Source organism: Drosophila miranda, chromosome 2 (assembly GCF_003369915.1).
Source record: "Drosophila miranda strain MSH22 chromosome 2, D.miranda_PacBio2.1, whole genome shotgun sequence".
In the NCBI taxonomy this organism is placed as follows: domain Eukaryota; kingdom Metazoa; phylum Arthropoda; class Insecta; order Diptera; family Drosophilidae; genus Drosophila; species Drosophila miranda.
The window spans coordinates 14,606,630-14,622,669 of record NC_046675.1 but is presented as its reverse complement, the minus strand read 5'-3'; the positions used below and the strand labels follow the sequence as shown (position 1 = coordinate 14,622,669).

General features: G+C 43.5%; 2 protein-coding genes across 3 annotated transcripts; one reads left to right on the top strand and one right to left on the bottom strand.

The window, feature by feature from the left end:
* Nucleotides 1–112: 112 nt before the first annotated feature.
* LOC108156479 (activin receptor type-2B) lies at nucleotides 113–5,050 on the top strand. The gene is made up of 6 exons (XM_017287956.2): nucleotides 113–644; nucleotides 1,965–2,156; nucleotides 2,232–2,408; nucleotides 3,044–3,189; nucleotides 3,270–4,085; nucleotides 4,151–5,050. The coding sequence occupies exons 1-6, from the start codon at nucleotides 596–598 to the stop codon at nucleotides 4,328–4,330; spliced, it is 1,560 nt and encodes a 519-aa protein (XP_017143445.1). The 5' UTR covers nucleotides 113–595; the 3' UTR covers nucleotides 4,331–5,050.
* Nucleotides 5,051–6,483: 1,433 nt separating this feature from the next.
* LOC108156480 (histone transcription regulator 3 homolog) lies at nucleotides 6,484–15,452 on the bottom strand. Of its 2 annotated transcripts, none has more exons than XM_017287957.2 (7): nucleotides 14,982–15,452; nucleotides 9,579–9,656; nucleotides 9,159–9,509; nucleotides 8,480–8,537; nucleotides 8,348–8,419; nucleotides 7,787–8,287; nucleotides 6,484–7,726 (listed from the first exon to the last, which is right to left on the bottom strand). In XM_017287957.2, the coding sequence occupies exons 2-7, from the start codon at nucleotides 9,585–9,587 to the stop codon at nucleotides 7,599–7,601; spliced, it is 1,119 nt and encodes a 372-aa protein (XP_017143446.1). In that variant the 5' UTR covers nucleotides 9,588–9,656; nucleotides 14,982–15,452; the 3' UTR covers nucleotides 6,484–7,598. The 2 variants fall into 2 exon arrangements, with proteins under 2 accessions (XP_017143446.1, XP_017143447.1); XM_017287958.2 differs by having other exon boundaries at nucleotides 7,787–8,284; nucleotides 14,982–15,449.
* Nucleotides 15,453–16,040: the final 588 nt, after the last annotated feature.

The window sequence follows — 16,040 nt, the reverse complement described above, 5'->3', positions numbered from 1 at the left end:
GGCATGAATCCTCAAGAAGAATTTACAATCAGTAATATTTTCCGCCATTTACCTCAAGTAGTTGAACTATTTAAATACTGGGGGCTTTATTGGGAATCCGATAGAACCGAACATCGACAGAGTTGCAATTGCCAATATTTTTCAATTTTTTTATTTTCCAGAAAAAAAATCGCCTACAGACTCTAAAACTGAGCAAAGTGCATCAAAAGGGTGCATTTCGAAGGTGTTTAACCAAAATGTGATTGTGAGGAGTGGACAACAGAGCCGCATAACGTTAAAAATGTCCATGGAAGTAGCGTGTGGTCAGCGATTTAGCTGCGAACTCAGCAGCATACATACATAGTCTACATATAGTGGCGTGTGTCCCGAGACCCGAGATTGCATCGAAAGAGGAAGTATATATGCTCGAGTGCAAGCCAACCAACCAACAAATCGCCAAAACCTTCAACTTAAAAACTCTGTGCCAAAAAATATAAACATCCTCACCGTAAACCTAACCACAGTGATCACTCGAGCCAGCGCGCATGCTACAGTTACGTATACACTGTACCGTACCGTGTGTTGTAAACAAGTTCGAGGGCGATAACGCTTAACAATGTCCAAATACGAATTGGTGCTTTATCTAACGGCGCAGCTTTTACTGGGTATGTATTTTGTTCTACTACACTTGCATCTTGCATAGTATGTACGTATGTGTGTGTGTGTGTATACTTGGCGCCTTAATTGCGAGTGCCGTAGTCAATATTATTTGCATTTTCCCGCATATTTCCCTTGCACCGCCTCTGCTTTGTAGTTGTAGTTTTCCCTGTGTTACCCACACAAAGTACATATTTGGGGCTGCTGGTTACTATTCGCTCGTGGTTCCATAATCCTTTAGAAAAACGCTGCTTTGATATCACAGTGCATACCCTGGACATGAAGGTAGATTAGTAGTGTGTTAACCAATGCAAATTCCAAGTTAAGGAACCAGTTCAAATGAGTAAAGTTGTCTGGTATTTTCCCGCTGCAACTTAATTGAATTTATAATCTGTACTCCTCTTTGTGTGCGGTATAGAAATCCAATGTTTCTCATATTACAGAGTATCAATCGACAGAATCAACTGCTCAGCTCACTGTGGCCATGTGTGTGTGTGTGTGAGAGAGAGAATTTCTTTGAATGGATTGCGTTGCATTTGAAACTTGTTGTGTGGGGGCGCGGGAGCGGGGGCTGAACTCTCTCATTCACTCAATCTCTCTCTCTCTCTCTCTTCCATTGCGCTCTCCCTGTTGCTGTTGCTGCTGTTTCCTTTTTCCCCACAAGCGCCACTTTAAACCCATCCCTTTCTGTGTGCATAATGTGCCTGCTTATGTATCTACTTTACTATAAAGCATGCATACTTACACACACACACACACAGAAACGCATGGGGATACATACATACATATGTGCATGGGAGCAGGCAGCGATCCGATTACCCCAAAGGACAGTGGGGCATAGATTGGTTTTGGCCGGTGCTAATTTATACTGCGAACGATTAAATGTGTAATATTTGTGATTGAGCGTTCGATTTTTCATATAAATTTATACCCACAAAATATATGGCAAATTTGTATAAAATAGAGAGTGTGGTCCCACTGTGCACGCGTATATCCGTGCGGATACAGCTTGTGGCACGGTAGCTGCATTGGGGTTATGCCCACTCAAAGGCTCTGGGCTGTTGGTGTGTGGCCAGTGGAGCTAATTTCGTACCAAAATGGGGTTGCTCTCAATGGGGTCGTAGGTCCACGGTCTACGGTCCACGATGTGCGAATGTGATATGTGTACAAAGGATAGGAGGGCGCCTACAAAGAGCTCTGGGGCTGGGGCTGGGGCTGGGGCTGGAGGTCCACTGTACAGCTAAACATTATTTATCCGCCTTTCAAGTTATTTTAGCCGATAATTCCATTAACTTTGATCTTTGTTTTCATTCTGCTCCCCCAAACAGCTTGCTGCTGTATGCCCTATGGCATCCATGGATCCATCCTGCCCGAGGGACACCACAACATCAACTGCGAGCATTATGACGAGAAGATGTGCAATAAGGAGCAGGATTGCACCGTCCGGAACGAGCGGTGTCAGGTGGAGACGGACAAGTTCCCCAGCTGCTATGTGCTGTGGTCCGCCAACGAGGAAACGGGTGAGCATTAAATGAGGATTGGATGACAACATACAGGCATTCTGATTGTGGCTGTTTCTCGCACCATTCCTGCAGGCGCCATAAAAATCAAAATGAAGGGCTGCTTCACCGACATGCACGAATGCAATCAGACGGAGTGCGTGACCAGCGCGGAGCCCCGGCAGGGCAACATGCACTTTTGCTGCTGCAAGGGATCGCTGTGCAACTCGGACCAGAAGTGGATACCCACAACGACAGAGGCAACGACGCAAGGTGAGTTTTGGGCCCACACGGTGTTCCTGTTTGGAGTTTTGTCATTGCTCTGTTTACCCCAATTTTTTGTATATTTTATTTTCGTATTTTCCGCAACTTGTTTTTTATTGCATCTTCAACTTGCGAGGGGCGTTTGGCTCCCTTGCCCTAGCCACCCAACCATCTGCCATCCGAGGCAGCAGCGTTTTTCGTGCTAACGAACTCTCGACGCGAAGTGGCGCCGCAGCCCCAGCAACCCCAGGAGCAGCATGTGTTGCAATTTCTGCCCTCCCGTGCACGTTCGTGCGCTCTTTTCATTTTTTTTTATTTTTCATTTCATTTTGGGGTGTTGCTGCCGCTGCTGCAAAGGCGGGCCAGGCCTTTGCCTCGGTTCGAGCGTCTTTTGTGCCCTGCTCTTTGTTGTTTTGTTCTTGGGCTTAGCCCTCTTTTATCTCAAACGAAATGAGGGAAAAAGAGATGCAAAATTGGGGGCGAACTTTCGTTTTTTGGTTCTCGTTTTGCCTTTGAGCAACACCCAACGGGGGCAGGCACATGCACCCTGCCCCAACCACGGGTGCCACTTGAGATGTTGTTCACCTGTGGCAAGCGCTTAAAGCCCTCTTTAATGTACGTGCTATGCTCGTTCGCCATTGCAGTGCCCAAGGAGAAGACGCAGGACGGAAGCGATTTAATATACATATACGTTGGCACTTCGGTGTTTACCGTCCTCATGGTCATACTGGGCATGGGCCTGCTCCTCTATCGGCGTCGCAAGCAGGCCCACTTCAATGAGATACCCACGGTAAGTTTTCAAACCATTCCACGCCCACCGTATTGCCTCTCAGCTGTAACAAATTCGTTAACAAATTCCATTTTATCCAGCATGAGGCGGAAATCACCAACTCCTCACCGCTGCTCAGCAATCGTCCAATACAGCTGCTAGAGCAGAAGGCCAGCGGTCGATTTGGCGATGTGTGGCAAGGAAAACTGCTTTCCCAGGATGTGGCCGTGAAAATCTTTCGCATGCAGGAGAAAGAGTCGTGGACCACGGAGAACGAGATCTACAAGCTGCCCCGCATGAGTCATCCCAACATTCTGGAGTTCCTGGGCGTGGAGAAGCACATGGACAAGCCGGAGTATTGGCTGATCTCCACCTATCAGCACAACGGATCGCTCTGCGACTACCTTAAGTCGCACACCATTACCTGGCTGGAGTTGGTCCGCATTGCCGAGTCCATGGCTAATGGATTGGCCCATTTACACGAGGAAATTCCAGCCTCGAAGGCAGATGGCCTGAAGCCCTCCATAGCGCATCGAGACTTCAAGTCCAAGAACGTTCTGCTCAAGGGAGATCTGACAGCGTGCATTGCAGACTTCGGCCTGGCCATGATCTTCCAGCCCGGCAAGCCCTGCGGTGACACTCACGGGCAGGTGGGCACGCGCCGTTACATGGCGCCCGAGGTGCTCGAGGGAGCCATAAACTTCAACAGAGACGCCTTTCTGCGCATCGATGTCTATGCTTGTGGCCTGGTCTTGTGGGAGATGGTATCTCGTTGCGACATTGTGGGACCAGTGGGCGAGTTTCAGCTGCCGTTCGAGGCCGAGCTCGGTCAGCGTCCCACCCTGGACGAGGTGCAGGAGAGCGTGGTGATGAAGAAGCTGCGTCCACGTTTGCTCAACTCATGGCGCGCTCATCCGGTGAGTGCTCGAGACTTGGCTTTTGTCCTGTAATATATTCATAATACTCTGTGATCTTTCCTTAGGGTCTGAGTGTGTTCTGCGACACCATGGAGGAGTGCTGGGATCACGATGCTGAGGCCCGTCTCAGCTCGTCATGCGTGATGGAGCGCTTCTCCCAAATTACCAAGTACCCGTCGACACAGCTGCTCATCAAGAATCACGTCAACATTGATGACGCCAAGGAGTCGACGAACTGCTTATAGAAGCGGTACTAAGTCACAGCCCCAAGGGCAGGGCTGTGACTTGCCAACCAATCAATCGAAAGCCTTTCGCTCAGCAGTCGTTAGTTGATAGTTGGATAAATAAGTGCGATCGCTGGCAAATTGGCAGCATGTTTCGTTTATAGATTTATAGTTTTGTAACATCGTCATCAGCAGATATCACACTCACTCGCACCCACATACAGCCATGATCTTGCATCCGTTAGAAGTGAGCTAAGACATACGAGTAAACTAAGCTAAACAGAACAAAGCGGAGCGTTAGACGTTAGACGTTGCTACTTGCAGTAATAGATGTGTTAGTAACTCATCCCACATTGACTTCATTGACTGATAACCGTACATATATACTGATACATATATATATATATATGCATACATACACGTAACGTAGCTTTTGTTTATCATTTAAAAGTAATATTTGTGCGCAACCGCAAACTGTTGAAATTATTGTCACGCCAAGCCTTTTGATTCTTTCATTGGTTCGTCAACGAACGTCTCTTTTATATTGTTAGCTATCCGGTAGGCTAATTGTTAATTTCTACAACTATTACCTTACCTTTTAAGTTTACATTTTACCCTGTAGTCATAGTGTTTTTATTTCCCGCACACTCTCGTTTGACTTTAATGTGCGTGTGTCTTTCGATGTTGTATTTTGAATAAACAAAAAAAAATACTTTGAACTCCCTTACGCTTACCATTTGATTTGATCGACTTATTATTTGATTTGCTTCAGTTTTATAGTTGTTGTATAATTTGAATCGTAGTGCCAACAACCCTCAGAGCTCACTTATGCATGCAAATGTGTAATTATATATGTAATTGTATTCTAATTCTACTGGACAGTACAAGCATCACCTGAAGTTTTCAAATGAAAGTTTCTTTTTAACGAGAACCTAACATAAGCGCATATACATTATATATTATATATATCTACACCTATACTATATATACACACACACACAAACAGTTACACACAAAAGCGTAGGCACATGGAAACACACGCAGACTTAGGAGGTTTGTGAATAATATGAAGCACACGCTGCATCCATTGTCAGCATTATAATCCATAAACCTATCCAGATCGAACATCGGTAGGTGAGCGAACTTACAACGCAAAACATGTAAAATAAGTAAAAGAAAAAGTCGTCGGGCGATGAGTAAGTATGTTAAATATTATTAAAACGAAAGTACATAAGTCTTACCATGTTATCATAGGAGGGATGCAGGTGCGACACATGCATCTAGATCTATTAATATTCTGTATATTGTTTGGAAGAGTTGAATGATTTCCTTTGAAATTCTGTTTGCTCAGCGTCAGTTCTTATCAATGGCTAACCGTATACGGAAGTATCTCTTCATTCTTCATTCATGTAAGATATCAACTACACACAAAGCAACACACAACAAAACAACACGAAACAAATCGAAACAAAGCTTCATTACCTGATTTTTTTTGAGCAACTTACAACAAAAAAATAGTTTATTATGCAAAAACAGGATTAATCTTAATAATAGAACGAATTTTGTTATGCTGCATTTAGTTTGTATAATTTCCATTGGTGCTGGAAGATCATGTAACATATTAGCCATGATAAGCCATGATAATAAATGTAATAAGAATCAGTATTCAGTATTCAGAGAGCGAGGAAAACATGAAATATGTTAGTATATTTAATCAAAGTAGTTTGTTACATATCAGAATGCTGCTACATGGGGGGGAAATAAACCAAACGAATACATAGAACAGACCATTTCCAATCGAGTTGCAGAGAAATTTTTATAAAATTATACAAAAGCGAAAACAGAACGCCAATAGAAATTTTTCTATATCTTGTATGCACTTCATAAATCAATAAACAACTGAACTAAAATGAACATTTGTGAGCGGTCAAATAATGAAAATGTTTTTAAAACATCCCATTTTTCGAATATCATCAGCAAAGTTTTATAAAAACCTATTAGTAAAAAAAAATTATATACGAATGGATTGCAAGTCATGTTAATGAGAAATTTATATGAATAATAAAAAGATCTTTGATAATAATGGATTTCAAATAAAGTTAAAAATAAGCAAATGTTTGATAAAGAAAAAACCCCCGGCCACCTGTGTTTTCCTCCAATAAAAAGGCAAATCTTTCCAGCTTTCGTTCCTTTTTTTATTACAAATTTCTTCCAATACGAGTATACATGTACATTGTAGTAAATACAGACCATTTGGGTTATATAATTCAACAATACATTTAGGAAAAATCTAGCCTTGAGCTACACATACCACATATACGGATGAATTACAATTATTGTGTAAGAATCTAAGGGTTTGAGTACGGTTTAATGGGGGGGGTTAGGGAGTTTTTAGAGTTACATCCCGGATCAACTTATCGAACCGAATCGAATCGAACGAATATAGACTGTGGAGTATATAGACTGGCTTAATTCGCCGAAAATAGAAAATATATGTTCGAGTGTGTTTTATGTACAATCATCTACGTATTTTTTGACTTTGGACCATTTCAGTTTTAGTGCTACATTCGTTCGTGTTCTGTTTTCTGTTCGCTGTTCTTTCCTCTCTTATCAGACTTATCCTTAGCTTCTAGGCATGTCCTCCGTCAGAGATCTGTGTCTCTATGTCTGGGGAAAAAAATCGATCTCTATCAAATGCAAATTGTATGTAAAGCATTCCATGTCCTGTGCGCTCTGAATGGGTGTATTACTAAAATATATTATATGTATATATCTGTTCAGTATATCTATTAATTTTGTTTGTTTGTATGTTTAGCATTCTGTATCTGTGTGTATAGTCACCTATATATGGATGCCTCTTATGATATCGAGTATATCTTTATTGGGGGCTCTGTAGCTAGTCGAGCTGTAACTAGGTCTAGGGCTAACCATATAAAGTTTATATAATAGTATATTTAATATATAGGTATTAATGTATATAAGTACTTTTTGAGTTTGTACGATATGTTTGTCCTAGGGAGAATAGAATCGCGTTTGAAGAGAAAACGTTGCAATTGGAGATACAAGATACAATATACGAGTGTATGCAGTATGTAGGGACGGTTTCTAGGTTCGTAAAGCGGTCGCACTAGTGGAGAGACTAGCGGGGCAAAGGGGTGGAGTATACAAGAATATAGATAGCACTGTGCAACAGAATCAGACCCGTCTCCAATCTTTGGTTCCTTTCTAAAACCTTCGAGTGTTGCTCAGTGTAAGTGTAGTATAAACAGATCTATAGATCGGGGCTCCCTCAGTAAGGGTCTTCATTGCCGCCGGAGGAGACACCGCACTTGGAGCGGAGTATGGCCGCCAGTCGCTGCGTCAGTGGTTCTGTGGGTGACTCCGAGTCGCTGCACGAAGCGGAAGGCACCTTGTTTCCTGCAACAAAGAGTAACGGATCGTCAAATCCCGAACTGCGATGCATTTGGGGCCACTCACCATTGCTAACATCCAGATCTGTGGCCGTGGTGTCCTTGAGGCCAAAGCTCAGGCTGATTGGAACAATGTCGTCCTCCTCCTCCAGCAGCAGACTCGAGTAGGAGTGGGTGGTGTTGTCGCTGCGCCCGCCTCCGCCGCTCGACGAGTTGCGCGAGGAGCCCGAGTCATTGTGGCTGTGGGAATGAGAGTGGGAGTGGGAATGCGGCACGGCCAGGCCATCGACAGCAGCTAGATCCTGCTGCTCATCGATCGGCAGCTCAAAGTCATCGCCACTGCTGCTGCTCTCCTCCTCGCCCTCCACATCCACATTGTCAATTTCATCGTCACCCCAGCCGTTGTCCTCCTCGGAACAGTTGTTGCTACTGTCACTCCCGTCGCCATCGCCATCGCCATCGCAGTCGACATCGCCGTCGCCTTCAGCATCAGATTCATGTAGGTCCAGAGCCAGTTCGGCTGATGAAGATTTATTGTAGTTCTCGTCGCTGTCGCTGGACGCGGCTACTGCGGCACAGGAGAGAGGATAAGTTCACTATTCTCGCGGCTGGCTACCAGTTCACTCACCTCCCCGCAGCTTGTCCAGGATGAGGGGATAGAACTCCTTTGCCGTGCTGTTGTTCGGCTCGTATTGGAGGACTAAACAGCAGAAAAATATATATTATAAGTGCACTCCAGAAATACCTTTTCTGTACTCACTCAATTTGCAATATTTCAATGCCTTTTTGTAGTCCTTGAGCATGACGGCGGACAGGAACTGCAGGAGAAACAACGCACAATATACTTATATATCAAACAATATAGCGAATGCCATGAAATCCCTTTTGAAATTCTTATAACATCTCAATAACAATGGCTGCCTCCTGCTCCTACATCCTGCCTGCCCTGCTCCACTGGCCCACATCGCGCTGAGCGGAGGACAAAAAAGTTGACTCTTCTAAAAGTTGAATGCGCTCGGAAGGCAATTTATTAGCAATCAATACGTTGGAATGCAGAGCAAGAGGGTGCAACGCTCGGTCGCGTAATCCTCCTGAAAGGACTTAAAATTAAATCCCCAATCTCTGCTGGCAGTGCAGCAATTTGCATTTGCATAAGGTCTGTTGCGTCTTAGTCACCTTGCCAAGGGCCAGAAGAGTGCCCCACTCAGGTAATCAGATAGGGGTAGTCAAGGCTCCAACGAATAGCAAAAAGAGGTGCTACCTACGACTCATCCGCTCTGATGAACGTACATATATTACTTGTAATTAGAGGTACAGGGTTCTTTAAAGGTTACTACCTTTAAAAATATTCTTGAATCTGATGGTTTCTCAGCTACGATTATTTTCCCCAACGTTGTTGGGTATATACAGATCGATATTCTGTTCTGTATATGCATTACCTCAGCGAGAAACTCAGTGGGGGCGGATATACTCTCGTCAGCATCTGTGTACTCGGACAGGCTCTGGCTGAGGTCCTCGCTGGAAGCGGAAGTTGGCAGAGTGGACGCCGATGCAGCTGCAGCAGCGGCGGCTCCGTTCATTATGTTTATGTTATTTGCTGTGGCCAACGTTGTGGGGCAGCCGGCTGCCGCCCCTCCACCTCCAGCTCCTGCTCCTGCTGCTGCCACTGCTGTCGAGTTTGTGGTTGGGGCAACACCTGCTCCCATTAGGGCATTATCGTTGTCGGTGTGGCTGCTGTTGGGCTTGACCGCATAGACGCCATTGCCATTCGACTTGTCCATGTAGAGAAGCTAAACAGGAGGGATTACGAAAGATGTAACCTATTTAGAAAGGTAATTTATTTAATGAGTACTACTTACATTTGACATGATCGCTGGGTATTATTTTATTTTTTCGAGTATTCTTATTTCTTTATTGAATCATTCTCAAGTGATGGTCTGAAAAAAGAGTTGAAAAAGAGTGAAATTTAAAGTTTGAATAGATCTTGATTGGTCTTTGATGAATGCTTGGGACTGCAGCAAACGCTTCGAGTCCCGAGGCATATCCCTAATTGGATTGCCTCACCTTCGACCTTTCCAGGACAGGACAGGACAGGAACTTTGTTAAATGCTAAAAGTCAAATGCTAATTTTACTTCTTTCGGATCAGAGCAGACACTCGCTTTCTGGCCCTGGTAATAGGCGAGCTAACCGCTAAGATAATTTTAGCCAGATTGGCGCAAAAAGCGAAATCAAATGACGTGGTCTGGTGGCAGCGCAGCCGGATTCCCCCTTGGGGGGCTTCTTTGCTCAACTAGTGGTATAAGGCTGCTCGACACGCGAACAAACGAGTATTTGCATGATTGTGGGCTCCGCTCTGTGGGGCATGTGTGAGAAGTGGAAATGTACAAAATTGTTGGCGTTGTTTTCTGCCCGTTTAATTGGCGCGCGACATGCGCCACGCCTGGAGGTATGCAACGAATGTTTGCTTCTGCAGACACACTCGTACTCTCTCCGTCTCCGTATCTGTCTGCCCCATTCAATAATTGAAAGTTATGTGTGGCTCTGAGTAGAGTACTCTTTGCCCGGGGTCTTGCCGCAAAGTCTCAAGGCCCCGTGGCCCATCATTAAAACCAATAAATTTGCTTTACCGCTCGACAAGCGGATGATTTACTTAACTGACTTTGCTCTGGGTCTGGCAGGATCCGACTGTAAAATCAATATCAATAATGGCATATCTGTCGACGTGCTGACGTTGCTGTAATTGCTTGTTTTTTCTCCGTTCCGTACGCTGTCCGGTCCAAATGGCACTTAATTGTATTTTATACCCAATGCATTGAATCCTAATTGCTTCGTACCTCGTCTGTGTCTATGTCTGGGTCTGGTTCTGGCTCTGGGGCTCTCTTTACCTCCAATGTCATTTTGTCTGTCTCTTTGGTCTCTCTCAGGGCCTGTCTTTATAAACAACACGTCAGTCACTCAATTGTCTGTGATTTGTTTGCTTTTCGGTTGATCCTCTTCCACGTTTTTGGCCTTTTTAAATGTCAGACATGTCTGTGCCGGCTAGGCGACCAGCCGTCACAGAAAGTCTATCCAAAACTTGTTTCCTTTCTATATATATACATATGTACATAGTATATAGTAGTTCTGGTACTCTGGTGCATTTACAAGTTGGCTAAAACTTCCTGAACATGTTGCTCTTTGGTTATGATTTGCAGCGAACAATTTTTAAAGAGAAAGACTTTGGATTTTCTCACCATGTGCTAAAGTTCTCACGACAGTTTCAGTTCTGTGGTGGCTTCTCCTTAGTTCATTTAGAACTAGTGGAATAACTAATTTCGAAACAACTTCTAATACGTGAAGTTCGAGGAGGAGAAAAGTTTTTCCAATGGACTATCTCCAGAGATTACTAATTTTATTGTTTTTGTTCAACAGCAAGAAAGCTTTCGCTGAACTTTACTTACGAGAAAAAGAGGTGTTCCATTGAATCTGGGCGATCCTGAACAGTGGTTTGCAGCGTAACGAAACCATTTTCATTTGTATAATTAATATGTCTGCGGGGAAATTGAATTTCCATTGCTGGCCACTCACCTCTCCCCAAGCAGAAGGCAACACCGAAAGCAACCCTTTCAGAACGAACCAAATTTAAAGTCAGCGAACCGGAAAGTTATATGTACATATGTATATAGATGTATCTATGTGTGTATTTACGGGTAGTCGGAAGTACTTGTATGTGGTGGTATGTGATGGGGTCAGATGGCGTCCACAGTGCAGTAAAATTGCATAAAAAGTCATTACAGTTACTGCATTTCGGTTGTCCAGTTTGAAAATGTAGCAAATAATTTATAACAAACACTTAAAAGCGACGGCGCTGCGATACGAATCCGAGGCTCGAACGTTTGCCAAATTGCCGCCCGGTTGGGGCTTATTTAGGCCCAAACAACATGCAATATGTAACTGTTCGGCCGATGGCAGTCCTGGCACTCTCCGGCTGCCAACAACCAACCCAAGGAACAGGGGAAGCCGTCTAAGCCGAAGGTCCTTGCCATTGGCTATTCAGCCAAAGTTAGCCACGACACGAGCCGTTAATGAGTTTTCCAATTGAATCAATGTTTTACCAGAAAATACTACAAAGAATGATCCATCATTGCCGGTGTCCAATGCTGAAATTTGTCAATAAAACGAGAATTTATGATGAGGTGCAACGAAACGACTTTTCAAACTGTAATAACATTTCGTTTTTATTTATACACTGTACAGATATCCCTAGTGTACGTTTCGGCCCCTTCCTTAGACTTGGAACAGAGACGAGAGATGGAACTGCGGCCAAATTGCCGAATTACAATGATCGCCCAAACGGTTGTTATCGTTAGCTGCTGCCGAAATTACGTTTTCGGCACTTTGAGTGGCTGCCAAGCGTTGGCCATAGAACGTCTTTTCCCTCCCAAAAGGGGTCCTATAGTAGAATTGAAGCTCTTTAAAAAGTACCTCGAAAGCTGTCGTCAAGCTATAACTATTATGATTTTCATTGAAAGTTTTACCATTTAAGATGTGTAGTTGTAAAAAAGTTCCTGAAATTTCCGTACATCATCGAAATGAAATGGAAATGATGTAAGCGAACCAAAAAGGTTCAGTTTTTGTAAAACTTTTCCCGCAATAGTACTTTCATTTTCTTTTGCTGGAAAATCTCGTGAAATTCTACCAAACTGAAATGAAATGAAAACTTTAACGACCGTTTATGGAAATACCAAACTTCTTTAACTACTAACTGTATGTATAAGGTTCTGCCGGGTTAAAGAAACTTTAAGATACGCTGAAACGAAAAGCGTATTCTGTCAAAAAGGAGAGCAATTTAAAGCTGCACTTTTTGCGGTTCTCCCACTATCATATTTCATCGTTCCCAGGCAAAGAAAATTTACAAAAAAGGGAAAAACTTTCCCACACAATACTCTCTAGCGGACCAAAAAGTTGTCTATGAAAAGTTGGATTTGCCACCACCGCACACCGGCCAAGGACGGGGGCAATAAGCGGTTTGTTGTGGTCATTGCCTTTATATGAATTGCAATCGATATTCAGAGGCGGCTGATTGGATGGTATCTATTCGACTATCGCCAAACTGAATGCGGCTTAGATGGCCAATGAAGCGGCAAATAAGCAATTATGATACTTTACAGCTACCACATACATACACACATACACACATGAATGTGGAACACCTCTGACAGGCCGGCTTATGTGGCGCATACGCAATATTTCCTTGGCTGGGACTTTGCTTTGTGGTTTCCTGAATCCAACAAAATCCCAATGCAAAAGTCCCATACAATAGAACCAAACAATGCGGGTTTTCAGGAGAATATTGCGCATTGTCAGTGCGTGGTTTTGTTATTCGTCCTTATGAGCGTGCAATGTATATAGTATATAAATGTGTGAGGGCCTAGTATATGGTGCACATCGTAGGTATTTGTGCCGACTTGATGCACTCACCCAGTAGGCACCTCAGCTGGGCCACATCCACTATACCATGAGCCACTCATACTCGCATTCATTCACCGACCCACGCCGCATAAGTCGCTCAAGTGGTAATTAAAATTATACCAACAAAGCGACAGCTCTAGGGCCAAGAAAGAGAGACGTCCAGGGGACGTAAGGACGAAAGCCTGATGGAGCCCCTGGGTGTCACAGAAAGCAAAGCGGAAACGTTGTGACCAAGAGAGTCTCCCTGCTGATGGCTGCGCGTCTTCGAGCTTGGGTTCTAATTGCTGTATTGCCGTGGCATACACGCTAACAAGTTGCGGCTGTTCACACACATTCAAAAGCCCACATAGCCATGCATACACTAAAAGCAAGTGAGTCGACTAAGTCGAGGGATTCGACAATGAGATACCCTTTAAGCATTAGGCAGGTTTTAGTTTATGATATGTCTTATGATATGAAAAATTATTCACAGATCGGGGAGTTTGAGAGTTCTGGGAAACAATATCGATTGCTTTCTTCTGTATGTTACATAGATCTCTTTGAACACATTATACCCCTTGTACTTGTACGCCACGAGAACGGTGGATAAAAATACTCATACATATGCGCTTTGACAAGTTGAAATATTTATGAGTGCCCGTCGACTCGACCTAAAGACGCTGGTGACAAGCCAAGAAGAGCCTGAAACAAAAACGAGTACACAAAAAAAGAAAATAATAATGAAAAGAATACTAAAAATACTACCTACACATATGCATATAAACGTACCTACATACGTTTTTAATTTCTAAACTACAGATAGTCATTAAATATGTACTTAGACAATTTCAGAGACCAATTTTAATGGATACATTTTCATCAGCGACTAATGGTTTATACAAATGGAATTATAGAATCGTTCCAACATTTAAATCTAAGCCTACGTCAAATACATGAAGAGAACGCGGTGTTTTGCAGAGTGCCTCACATGCCTCCTGAGTCTTATATCTATTTGAACCAAATACGATGCAATTTAATACGGTCCTTTCACATCGTTCCGTCGATTCGCTGTAGTAGAAGACGGCGTGCCTCCTGTCACAATCCCCCGTGCCAATGGGCTTGCCAACGCAATCGGGACTTATTGCCTCCAACAGGGTAAAGGAAATCGCTAGGAAGATCGCCAGCAGTTTCATGTTCGACATCGTTTCAAAAGCAAATCCAGACAAAACGATTCTGAATCAGAATTTCTGATGAAGCAAGTAAAGACTGTGACTAGTGGAACTAATCTGTAACTTAGTTAATACGCTTTTTCAGCCAGAAACTTGATTGATTTTACACGTCATTTTCTTAAATAATACAGGGTGATGTTCCTCCTCCCAGAATTCTGTACTCAGCCGTCACCATCAGAGTACGATCATACATATATGATATGAGCAGAGTGATAGGAAGCACTTGTATGGCGTCTAATAAGTGGATTCAAACTGGAACTGCTTTTTACCGGAACTATACATAATCCTAGCAGTATATGGATCAACACCTCTCGGTCTCGGCTGATCGTTTAGTGCATCATTATAAATATTCTACTGTGCAGAAACTTTCGAGTGCTCGGCACTTCCGTGCGGCAACCGTTGCCGCCTTCGAGTGGCAAAAATTAAGTACATACGAGTATGTACATATGTATGTACATATATAATGCACAAAAAATTAAAATTGCAAAAAGAGGAGGAAGATGGTGAAGCTTCCGCCAAGGGTGAATTTTAGTGCGTCTGGAAGGGACGGGGAGAGTCTGCCATAAATTGTATAGACTTGCTGACAGGGCAGAGTCGCCTACCTTCAAATATTTACGAGTTGTGGCACCTCCTCGCGGCTGCCACCTGGTTAATGCATCCTCCAGCCTCTCTCTTTCGCTACTGCGTTGTTGGTAAGTCCCAGGCTTAATTAGCAGCAGGTCCCCGGACTGTCCTCGAATTAAAGATTCAGCGGTGAGGGGGAAAACTAATTAACGGTTAGCGCGTGTGTTTTTCTCGGCTACTATGCAGCTGGGGCAGGAAACTTTTCAACTGCCCAACTGTTTCTGACGCGCTTTTAACACACACACAAAAGCCCAGCGACTGGTCCTTCGGTTTTCGCTTGTGGTTCAATTTGTTGCACAATTTCTTGGAAAATAATCTTTGTTGCAGCGGAAAATGGAAACACTTTTTCTCTTTGCTAGGGCCAAAACTGTTTCGTCTTACTGCGTCGCAGTTTCGCTTTATTAACAGGAGTCGACGACTGAGCGAAATGTCCTTTTTATACACACTTGTTCGCTTTTGCTTTGCCAAGGCGAGAGCTTTTGGGGCTCTGTCCTTCTCTAGCTTCCTGCATCTCTCTGTCAAACTCAGAGAAACATCTAAAGTTTCTCTCGGGGTTTGTTTTGTGTTTAAATTTGCGAAAATCAGAAAAGCTTTTTTAGTTACAGGGTGCCCAAGGTTCAACGGCTTTGTTCGTAGGCTACAGTTTTATCAAAGAAATTTTTATAATTTTATTTTGTATTATATGTATGTATTGCCGCGTATTGATTTTGGTTTGATCGATAGATGATCATTGAATACAGATATTGGATAAAAAGGGGTAATATCTAGTTTTCCTGGTGACAGTTTTTCAGTAACATTTATTGTAAAAATGCACAGTCGAGAGAACTGCAACTGTGGGTGTTGGGTGCTGACCTAGGAGAGCTTTTATTTATTTATCCACACCTCCAAAGAAAATCCTTGCAAGCTGCCGCTAGGTAAGCTTGGATTTAAAAGCTTAAAAGCCTTGGCGGAGAGCTGAGCTGAAAGAAGCTTTTAGATTTCAGCTCTTAGCTTTTTTGTCCCTCGCGTGCGTTCCATTACTTTGAGTTCTTGAAAGA

Excerpts from the sequence above, each read along its gene's own strand:
- LOC108156480 (XM_017287957.2), bottom strand. Across the intron at positions 8,538-9,158 it reads CCACTGAGTTTCTCGCTGAG|TTCCTGTCCGCCGTCATGCT; the intron begins GTAATGCATATA and ends TTTCTCCTGCAG. Across the intron at positions 8,288-8,347 it reads CCTGGACAAGCTGCGGGGAG|TAGCCGCGTCCAGCGACAGC; the intron begins GTGAGTGAACTG and ends CCTGTGCCGCAG.
- LOC108156479 (XM_017287956.2), top strand. The coding sequence starts at position 596 with ATGTCCAAATACGAATTGGTGCTTTATCTAACGGCGCAGCTTTTACTG. Across the intron at positions 3,190-3,269 it reads ACTTCAATGAGATACCCACG|CATGAGGCGGAAATCACCAA; the intron begins GTAAGTTTTCAA and ends CATTTTATCCAG. Across the intron at positions 4,086-4,150 it reads ACTCATGGCGCGCTCATCCG|GGTCTGAGTGTGTTCTGCGA; the intron begins GTGAGTGCTCGA and ends ATCTTTCCTTAG.